The sequence below is a fragment of the Salvelinus alpinus genome, chromosome 18 (assembly GCF_045679555.1).
Source record: "Salvelinus alpinus chromosome 18, SLU_Salpinus.1, whole genome shotgun sequence".
Taxonomy (NCBI): domain Eukaryota; kingdom Metazoa; phylum Chordata; class Actinopteri; order Salmoniformes; family Salmonidae; genus Salvelinus; species Salvelinus alpinus.
In genome coordinates, this window is record NC_092103.1 from 40,122,208 (window position 1) to 40,133,477 (window position 11,270).

Here is an 11,270-nt window from a genome sequence, read left to right on the forward strand (position 1 = left end):
CTGTCCCGTTGTCTCACCTGAGAGACCTGTCTGGTTTCTACACATCTTTAGTTTCACCACAGAGTCAGTTTGAACTGAACTTCACCACAGCAATGATTGTCCACAGCATGAATGCATTACCCATTTTTGGCATGTAGAAGAATGTTCGCCCCCAACTGTAGAAGAATTAAAACATTTACAACATGTTCCTCTGTAAATATCTGCAGTACAATGACATTTTTTAAAGGGGAATTGTAAAGAAAGACTTCCTTTTACAAGAGCCGTTTAATAGTTTGCTGCGGCTGTGATGATTTTGACTGCACAAGGTATTAAATGGGTGTGGATCATTTAAGATGGTAGTGTAGGTATCTTCAATGTGGCTAGGACACCAGATATCACCACCACCAACATGCCCAGAGGACTCAGTAGGACTGTTAGATCTTTGGAACGGATGGTGAAAGACTATGTTCATTGTAAAATATAGTCCATAAAACATCACACATAAATACCTTTTTTTTTATGATCTTCAAAAAAAAAAAAAATGTTGTGCTGCTATGACAAAATGGAAAATATTTGTTCAGCTCTTCACACCTTTACGTGGACAGTGACCATCCAAGAATAGAATGCTGCTACTTCTACAACCACAGAGATATGAGGAAGTGGTAATTGTATCTGTCTCTATGATGGTATATGTCTCTATAACAGAGTCTGAGGAAGTGTGTTGGCCTGTACTCAGTGTGAAAACAATTAAGGAGGGTGTTTTTGTGCCCTAAACTCTCGTGTGAAAAACATTGATCTTCATCTTCAGACCACTCATAGTCTACGTTAAGACATTTCTTCTGGTGACATCAGTGGTCAGCTGTAGGATCACTGATGTTCCATCTATATTCCCAGAATTCCTATCCACACAGGAGACACTGCCACCAATCCTGGACCACATATGTCCAATGTCACTATAGTAACAATGTACAATGACACTCCCTCCTTCAACCCCAGTCACCTCCTGTTGGTCCACATAGAGTTCTGGAGTACCTGAACACAGAGGTACAGACATCAAAGAAGGTCCTGAGTGATCAAGTGTTTTTTTGTAACAACTGACCACAAATATCATAATGATGATATGATTGATAGAGAACAGAAAATAGACATATAGCAACATTCCTCATGTCAACTTCAACAATAATAGTGACACCAGCAGTATTGTGCTCGAGACCATCTAAAGCGAGTCAAGACCAAGACCTGGAGCGAGACGAGAGGTTCGAGACCGAAGCAAGACTGAGACCAGAAAAATGCAAGTCCAATTCAAGACCATGATTGTTATACTGTCAAATCGCCATCATAATAAAAGTAAAAAGCTACTCTACAAATTATTACCAACCCAAACACAGTGCATTACCTTTTAATGTGGCAGAAATACAACCAATCATGATGTTTTGCATTTACATTTACGTCATTTAGCAGACGCTCTTATCCAGAGCGACTTACAAATTGGAAAGTTCATACATATTCATCCTGGTCCCCCCGTGGGGAATGAACCCACAACCCTGGCGTTGCAAGCGCCATGCTCTACCAACTGAGCCACACGGCTCAGTTGGTAGATTGTCAGCTGATTGTCAAACAATCACTTCAATAAGGCGCTCCTGTAGGCTACCCGCGAACGTTGCTCCATTCACAAAATAATTCCAGCATCCAAACAGTGCACTTGCACAATTTGATGAATGGAAAGAGACATCGGTTACAAAACACCTACGTGTATTGTAATGACAATGTCACGTTCCTGACCTGTTTTCCTTTGTTTTGTATTTATTTAGTATGGTCAGGGCGTGAGTTGGGTGGGTTGTCTATGTGTTGTTTTCTATGTTGGGGTTTTGTGCGTTCGGCCTGGTATGATTCTCAATCAGAGGCAGCTGTCAATCGTTGTCCCTGATTGAGAATCATACTTAGGCAGCCGGGATTCACGTGTGTGTTTGTGGGTGTTTGTATCTCGTGTCAGTATTCGTGCCACACGGGACTGTTTTCGGTTTTGTCACGTTTGTTTATTTTTTTTGTATTTGTAAGTGTTCAGTTTCGTTTTGATTAAATCAATATGAGCACTAACCACTGCGTTTTGGTCCGACCCTTACTCCTTCTCCTCATCCGAGGAGGAGGAATTAGACAGCCGTTACAGACAATCTGTGATTGTCATTAGGTCTACACTTGTAGACTGAATTGATGCGTCCACTGTTTCATGTGACTGGGACACCAGATATCACCACCACCAACATAACCATAGGAATCAGTAGGACTGTTAGATCAATGGAACTGATGGTGAAAGATTATGTTTATTGTAAAATATTGTCCATAAAACATCTAAGATATTACAATTTTTGTATGATCCTTTTTGTGCTGCTACGACTAAATGGACATATTTATTCAGCTCTTTATGCCTTTTATGTGTGAAACTTGGCCATACAAGAATAGAAGGCTGCTACTTCTACAAACCACAGAGGTGGGAGGAAGTGGTAAATGTCTATAACAGTGTCTTGGCCTGTACTCGGTGTGAACACATTAGGAAGGGTGTATTTGTGCCCTAAACTCGAGTGTGAAAAACAGAAAATGTTACCTTTCTTCACATTTCTATTGTCATCCATTTGGAAGAGTAAGTGTGAAATACAGCTGAATGAGTGATAATTACCTCATGGTGTCCTTCTCCTTGCCCCCCTCAGGTCCTTGGACTGTGTTGTCAGTCTGAACAGGCTCAGGTCCTTGGACTGTGTTGTCAGTCTGAACAGGCTCAGGTCCTTGGACTGTGTTGTCAGTCTGAACAGGCTCAGGTCCTTGGACTGTGTTGTCAGTCTGAACAGGCTCAGGTCCTTGGACTGTGTTGTCAGTCTGAACAGGCTCAGCAGTTGAAGAGAAAGATGATTGTTCAGTGGTTGGAGCTTTAGTTGCTGTGAGGTAAAAACAACACTGGTATTATGCCTGGTGTACCAGAGAGACACAGGGTAGACTGAACTGGTACAAGACATTGTGGCTAAGATAGGACCTTCTTGATCAGTTTATTTCATGTGGATTTTAACTTAGAATTGGAACTGTTGAGTTCAAACCAACGGTAGGACCACTAAGTATTCCTAAAAGCTTTGAATCAAGTTACAGTTCAATCTGTTTTAGATGATCAGCCAGCAAGACTGGATAAAACCAGGTTAATACTTAATTCTACAGTATCTGATTGCTCTCTACTCACTGGTCATAGTGGTGGTACTTTGTGTGGTGGTTTGTTGTCTGACAGTGATGTGAACAGGCATCATAAGGTCTCCCACTCTACACCTGTACCAGCCAGCGTTCTCCATCTTCAGACCACTCATAGTCACCATTAAGATGTTTCCTCTGGTGGCATCAGTGGTCTGCTGTAGGGTCACTGATGTTCTATCTATAGTCCCAGAACTCATCCACACACAGGAGACACTGCCAACCGTGCCAATCCTACACCAGTTCCTATTTACATTGTCACTATAGTAACATTTTACATTGACACTCCTCCGTTCAACTCCAGTCACTTCCTGTTGGTCCACATAGTGTTCTGGAGTACCTGAACACAGAAGTATCTGAGCTTTTAGATTGACAATAAATTGATGATTAAAAAACATATGGATGAGCTTGTTAAGAAGTTGAGATTTAAAGTAGGCTTCATTTCCAGAAATAGATCATGCCTCTCCAGATTGTACAGTCAACTTTCCTGCCAGTTATCGGAATGCAGCCACTACTCTTAAACCTTTGTATGTCATCTACCTTTGCGTCCTTCGCTTTGTCACAGGTAACAGTTTTAATACGTATCAGTACGTCCTGTATCAAAAGGTTAGCTAGTCCTCATTAAGGTCCCATAGATCACTTCACTACTCCCTTTTTGTTTCACAAATATCTACTGCACAAGTGTCCAACCTACCTCACTTCACTGTGAAAATGTTTTAATATGAGAAACCAAACCTGTTTACAGGAATGGTTAACTCTCAAGGTTCCACTAGTACGTACCGATCTAGGTTAATCCGCCAGTTTTAATGCCTTTCATTTTTTAAATATCCTACAAAACTCCCTAAATCTTGACTCTCAGGTGCCCCTAGGGCAGTTTAGGACTTTAATGTTGAAAGTATTTAATGACAATTTCAACTGTTTGGATTTCATGTAAATAACTGTATTTGCAGTGTTTGAAGCTGTGGTTTTGACTCTGTCATTTGAAGTTTATTTTTATATATCATTTTTAATTTGTTGTATTGTTGTCCTCGGGGCACCATCGTAAATGACACCCTGGTCTCAATGGGTTCCCATCAATAAATAAAAGTAAAAATGACATTTAAAAAACGGACACCAAGGAAGGTCCTGAGTGATCAAGTGTTTTTTCGTAACAACTGACCACAAATATAATAATGATGATATGATGTATAGAGAACAGAAAGTAGACATATACCAACATTCCTCATGTCAACTTGAACAATAATAGTGACACCAGTAAATGAAACCAGAACACCAGTCATGTAATCATATGGAAGAGTTGCAGGGATCTTACCTGCAGTGACAGATAGCTCGAACCATCCTGTCCTGACATCTGATCCACCATTGATCTCAACAGCACACCAGTAACGTCCAGAGTCCTCTGGCTCCAAATCAGTCATGGTCACAGTGAAGGTTAGCTGGTTAATGTCATCAGAGATTGAGGCCTTATTTGTTCTTTTAGGAGGGTCAGTGTGTACAACAGGGGAAGAACTATCGAAATGATCTTCTATACACAAATATTTCAAATGTTTGATATGATAATGATGATAGTGACATTGGATGGTGATGGAGCCTCCTGTCTTCACAGACACACGATAAGCACCTGCAGAACCAACAACAGAAAACACATCAGATCAGATTGGAATTCTCACAACAGAAAAATGACATTCCATCTGGATTTTAACACACATAATACAGGAAGTGTTATTGATATGACAAGCTACTGCTCCTGTCTTCAGAGTTTCAGCATGTATCCAGTCCCTGTCCCTGACCTCAACTTCAGCATTTCATAGAAACATGTTACTCTTACCGGAGAGTCTGGAGAAGATGAAGAGGAGGAGGAGGAGGAGGGATAGATGAGAATTCATTTCTGGGTACGTGTCTCTGTATGTTATATGGTACCAATTCACAATGTGCGTGTCAAGGACCAAGGCACCAAAGAGAATGACTGAACGTCCTAATACCTACAGCTGTCTTTAACGCTCTTCCTGCATCTGTTTGAGTGTATATGCCCCCTCAGAGGCAGATAGCAACTATTACATTCTATGAACTGATTGTAACATAAGGCTCTAAGGCACTACAATTGATATTTGTATTTTATTAGCACATTTTTAGATCTTACATCAAATAAAATCACTTATAGTGTTAAGAAAGATGGATGACCCGGCAGCCTATTTAGTTGGTGTTGAGCAGCAACAGTTGAGATGGAGTCAGAGGTTCAGGTGCAAAAATAATATAATTTATTTAAAAGTGCAGGTGATCTTTTTGGTATATGAATAAACTACGAACTCACTTTGTTGTAGACTCTTCTTGGTAACAGAGAAGGTACTCTGGTTGATGTCATGAGCGATTGAGTCCTTATCAGTGCTCTTGGGATGGTCAGTGTGTAACGATTCTCGTTGGTGGAAGGAGAGGAGGACCAAGGTGCAGCGTGGTACATGTTCATTTTAATAAACAAAATAAACTGAACACTGAATTGACAAAAAATAATAAAGAGCGAGAACGAAAACAAAACAGTTCTGCAAACAATACGCACAAACAGAAAACAATCACCCACAACACACAATGGAAAACAGGCTACCTAAGTATAGCTCCCAATCAGAGACAACGATAGACAGCTGCCTCTGATTGGGAACCACACCAGGCCAAACACAGAAATAGACAACCTAGACATACAACATAGAATGCCCACCCACATCACACCCTGACCAAACAAAACATAGAAACATACAAAGCAATCTATGGTCAGGGCGTGACGCAGTGCCCACTACATAAGAGCACATATCCTGGTAATATCTTTGACACAAGTATTTCACATTTTTTATGTAATCCTGATGATAGCGACATCAAATCAAATTTTATTTGTAACATGCGCCAAATACAACAGCTTTAGACCTCCGTGAGATGCTTACTTATGAGCCCCTAACCAACGATGCAGTACAAGAAATAGAGTTAAGAAAATATTTACCAAATAAACTAAAGTAAAAACGAAACTAAAAAGTAACACAATAAAATTACAATAACGAGGCTATATACAGGCAGTACCGGTACCGATTCAATGTGCGGGGGTACAGGTTAGTCGAGGTAATTTGTATTTTGTAATTTGTACATGTAGGTAGAGGTAAAGTGCGGGGGGGTCAATGTAAATAGTCCGCGTGGCCATTTGATTAATTGTTCAGCAGTCTTATGGCTTGGGGGTAGAAGCTGTTAAGTAGCCTTTTGGACCTAAACTTGGCACTCCGGTACCACGTGCCGTAAGGTAGCAGAGAGAACAGTCTATGACTTGTGTGACTGGAGTCTTTGACAAATTTTTGGGCCTTCTTCTGACCCCCGCCTAGTATTTACGTGGGTCCTGGATGGCAGGAAGCTTGGCCGCAGTGATGTTCTGGGCCGTACGCACTACCCTCTGTAGTGCCGTACGATCGGGTGTCAAGCAGTTGCCATACCAGGCGGTGAAGCAACCGGTCAGGATGTTCTTGGTGCAGCTGTAGAACTTTTTGATGCCAAATCTTTTCAGTCTCCTGAGGGGGAAAAGGTGTTGTCGTGCCTTCTTCACAACTGTCTTGGTGTGTTTGGGCCATGATAGTTTGTTGGTGATGTGGACACCAAGGAACTTGAAACTCTCGACCCGCTCCATCACTATCATAGGATAGTGATGGAGCCTCCTGTCTGTACAGACACACAAGTTAGACCACCAGTACCTGCAGACACCTAAAACAGACACATTATTGACTGGAATTTAAGAAAATACACAATACAGAGAAATCACATTGCACCTGCAGTGGTTTTTCCCACATATTGACTAAAGGGTACTTTTAATTTTTACAGGACAAATGTGATTGAAAACCAGAAAGCCAATAACAAGTCCTCGCTCAAAATATAGATACAAAAAATAAATAAAAGGACACACATGACAACAAACAGACAATAATCCTGTGTTCAGAGTTTCAGCATATACCCAGACCCTGACTTCAAACACAATGAACTGAACCATGACTGAGTTCCATCATAGAAACATGGTGCCCTTACCTGAGTATGGAGAAGATGAGGGAGAGATGCAACCTTGTCAGCAATTCGTATGATTTCCTATGATTCTGTAAGTAAATACAAGACACTCCATTTAGTATGGTATGTTATGTTTCGTATGGTATGGTATGTATTAATTTGTGGATGTCCATCATCCATTACGTATGATATGTTACGAATTACAAATTGTACAATATGTTATGAATTTGTAATGCGTATAATGTGTTACGAATTCCAATTTGTATAGGCTAATGTCAGCTAGGTGGCTAACATTTGAGTTTTGAGTTGAGGGACAGCGCACATTAATCAACATTTTGTTAACGTTGGCGTTAGCTAGGTGGCGAACTTTAGCTAGTCTAGTGGTTAGGGTGAGGGGTTATGGTTAGGTTATGGTTAAGGTTAAAGTGTTAAGGTGAGATTTATGTTTAGGTTAAAGGGGTAAGGTTAGGTTTAGGTTTAGCTAAGATGCTAAATACTTGCAAAGTTTCTAATTAGCTAAAATGCTACATTTATCCAGGATGAGATTCAAACACATAACCGTTGGGTTGCCAGACGTTTGGGTGTATGCCCACCCATCCACCCAGACCAACCTTATGTTTAAGTAACCATGTGAAACGTAAGATATTTTACTGATTTGCTTGTCCTGAATTTACCTTTTCTATGATTTACCTTTTCTACGTGACTTCTAGTCAAATCAAATCAAATGTATTGGTCACATACAGATGTTTAGCAGATGTTATTGCGGGTGTAGCGAAATGCTTGTGCTTCTAGCTCCGACAGTGCAGTAATATCTAACAGTTTTACAACATATACCCAAAATACACGTAAATCTAAGTAAGGAATGGATTAGGAATATATACATATATGTCAGAGTGGCATTGGACTAAGATACAGTGGCATAGTATAGAATACAGTACATACATATGAGATGGATGATGCAATATTTACACACAATTAAAGTGACTAAGAGTTTACATATATGAGATTGGTAATGCAAGATACGGAGACATTATTAAAGTGGCTATTGTTTCATTTCCTTAAAGTTGCCAGTGATTCCTAATCTATGTCTATAAGCAGCAGCCTCTGATGTGCTGGAGATGGCTGTTTAATAGTCAGTGGTGTAGTATAGAATACAATACAGTATATACATATGAGATGGGTGATGCAATATGTGAACACAATTTAAAAGTGGCTAAGATACCGTAGATTAGTGTGGAGTGCGGTTTATACGTATGAGATGATTAATGCTAGATACAGAAACATTTTTAAAGAGGCTAATGATCCATTTCTAAAAGTGGCCAGTGATTCCTAATCTACTGTATGTCTTTTTGCAGCCGCCTCTGATGTGCTAGTGATGGCTGTTTAAGAGTCTGATGACCTTGAGATAGAAGCTGCTTTTCAATCTCTCGGTCCCAGCTTTGATGCACCTGTACTGACCTCGCCTTCTGGATGATAGCGGGGTGAACAGGCAGTGGCTCGGGTGGTTGATGTCCTTGATGATCTTTTTGGCCTTCCTATGGCATTGGGTGCTGTAGGTGTCCAGGAGGGCAGGAAGTTTTCCCCCGGTAATGCGTTGGGCAGACCCACTCTCTGGAGAGCTTTGAGGTTGTGGGCGGTACAGTTGCCATACCAGGCGGTAATTGTGCATCAATCGTGCAACTATAAAGGTTTGTGAGAGTTTTAGGTGTTTAGCCAAATTTCTTTAGCCTCCTGAGGTTGAAGAGGCGCTGCTGCGCCTTCTTCGCCACACTGTCTGTGTGGGTGGACCATTTCAGTTTGTCAATGATGTGTACGCCGAGGAACTTGAAATATTTCCAACTTCTCCACTGCGGTCCCATCGATGTGGATAGGGGGGGTGCACCCTCTACTGTTTCCTGAAGTCCACAATCATCTCCTCAGTTTTGTTGATGTTGAGTGAGAGGTTATTTTGCTGGCACCACACACCCAGAGCTCTCACCTCCTCCCTGTAGGCTGTCTTATCGTTGTTGGTAATCAAGCCTACTACTGTTGTGTCGCCTGCAAACTTGATGATTGAGTCGGAAGCGTGCTTGGCCACGCAGTCATAGGTGAACTAGGAGTACAGGAGGGGGCTGAGCATGCACCCTTGTGGGGCCCCAGTGTTAAAAAAATGTCACCCCGGTGGGGAGGGCTGCCGTTTTATTGGCTTTTAACCAACCATGCTATTTTTTTTTTTTTTTTCACCTTTTCGTAACTCAATGAGCTGTCTTCCGCCATAAGCAAACAGGAAAAAGCTCATCCAGAGGCGGTGCTCCTAGTGGCCGGGGAGTTTAATGCAGGGAAACTTAAATCAGTTCCACCTAATTTCTATCAGTATATAAAATGTGCAACCAGAGGAAAAATAACTCTGGACCACCTATACTCCACACAGAGAGACGCATACAAAGCTCTCCCTCGCCCTCCATTTGGCAAATCTGACCAAATTTCTATCCTCCTGATTCCTGCTTACAAGCAAAAATTAAAGCAGGAAGCACCAGCGACTAGATGAATAAAAATGTGGTCAGATGAAGCAGATGCTAAGCTACAGGACTGTTTTGCTAGCACAGACTGGAATATGTTGCGGGATTCTTCTGATGGCATTGAGGAGTACACCACATCAGTCACTGCAGTTATCAATAAGTGCATCGAGGACATCGTCCCCATAGTGACTGTACGTACATACCCCAACCAGAAGCCAATGTCACGCCCTGACCTTAGAGAGCCGTTTTATTTCTCTATTTGGTAAGGTCAGGGTGTGATGTGGGGTGGGCATTCTATGTTTTGTATTTCTTTGTGTTTGGTCGAGTGTGGCTCCCAATCAGAGGCAGCTGTTTATTGTTGTCTCTGATTGGGAGCTCTTGTGCAGCTCTTGTAGCCTACGAAACGGTACGTTCGTTTTGGTTTCACTTTGTTATTTTGTTGCTGGTTCTCATTTAATAAATATGATGACCACAAATTACGCTGCGCCTTGGTCTCCTTCAAACAACGAACGTTACAGCCATGGATTACAGGCAACATTCGCACTGAGCTAAAGGGTAGAGCTGCTCCTTTCAAGGAGTGGGACTCTAACCCGGAAGGTTATAAGAAATCCTGCTATGCCCTCCGACGAACCATCAAACAGGCAAAGTGTCAATATAGGACTAAGATTGAAACGTACTACACCGGCTCCGATGCTCATCAGATGTGGCAGGGCTTGCAAACTGTTACGGACTACAAAGGGGAGCACAGCCAAGAGCTGCCCAGTGACACGAGCCTACCAGACGAGCTAGATGCTCGCTTCGAGGCAAGTAACACTGACACATGCATCAGCTGTTCCAGACGACTGTGTGATCACGCTCTCCGCCTCCGATGTGAGTAAGACCTTTAAACAGGTCAACATTTACAAGGCCTCAGGGCCAGACGGATTACCAGGATGTGTACTCCAAGCATGAGCAACTGTCAAGGGTTTTCACTGACATTGTCAACCTCTCTCTGTCTGAGTCAGTAATACCAACATGTTTCAAGCAGACCACCATAGTCCCTGTGCCCAAGAACACTAAGGTAACCTGCCTAAATGACTACCTAAATGACTAAACACCTCCCTTTGCAACTAGATCCTGGACTTCCTGGTGGGCCGCCCCCAGGTGGTAAGGGTAGGTAACAACACATCTGCCACGCTGATCCTCAACACGGGGGCCTGTCAGGGGTGCGTGTTCAGTCCCCTCCTGTATTCTCTGTTCACTCATGACTGCACGGCCAGGCACGACTCCAACACCATCATTAAGTGTGTTGATGACGCAACAGTGGTAGGCCTGATCACTGACAACGATGAGACAGCCTATAGGAAGGAGGTCAGAGACCTGACCAGGTGGTGCAAGGACAACAACCTCTCCCTCAACGTGATCAAGACAAATGAGATGATTGTGGACTACAGGAAAAGGACGATCGAGCATGCCCCCATTCTCATCGACGGGACTGTAGTGGAGCAGGTTGAGAGCTTCAAGTTCGTTGGCGTCCACATCACCAACAAACTAACATGGTCC

The 11,270-nt window shown here is 42.2% G+C and overlaps 1 protein-coding gene across 1 annotated transcript; it reads right to left on the reverse strand.

Annotated features, from left to right (window-relative positions):
* Positions 1–965: 965 nt before the first annotated feature.
* On the reverse strand, positions 966–5,093 carry LOC139543456 (polymeric immunoglobulin receptor-like). Its single transcript, XM_071349557.1, has 5 exons — positions 5,036–5,093; positions 4,520–4,828; positions 3,203–3,547; positions 2,654–2,909; positions 966–1,011 (listed from the first exon to the last, which is right to left on the reverse strand). The coding sequence occupies exons 1-5, from the start codon at positions 5,091–5,093 to the stop codon at positions 966–968; spliced, it is 1,014 nt and encodes a 337-aa protein (XP_071205658.1).
* Between the last annotated feature and the right edge of the window lie 6,177 nt (positions 5,094–11,270).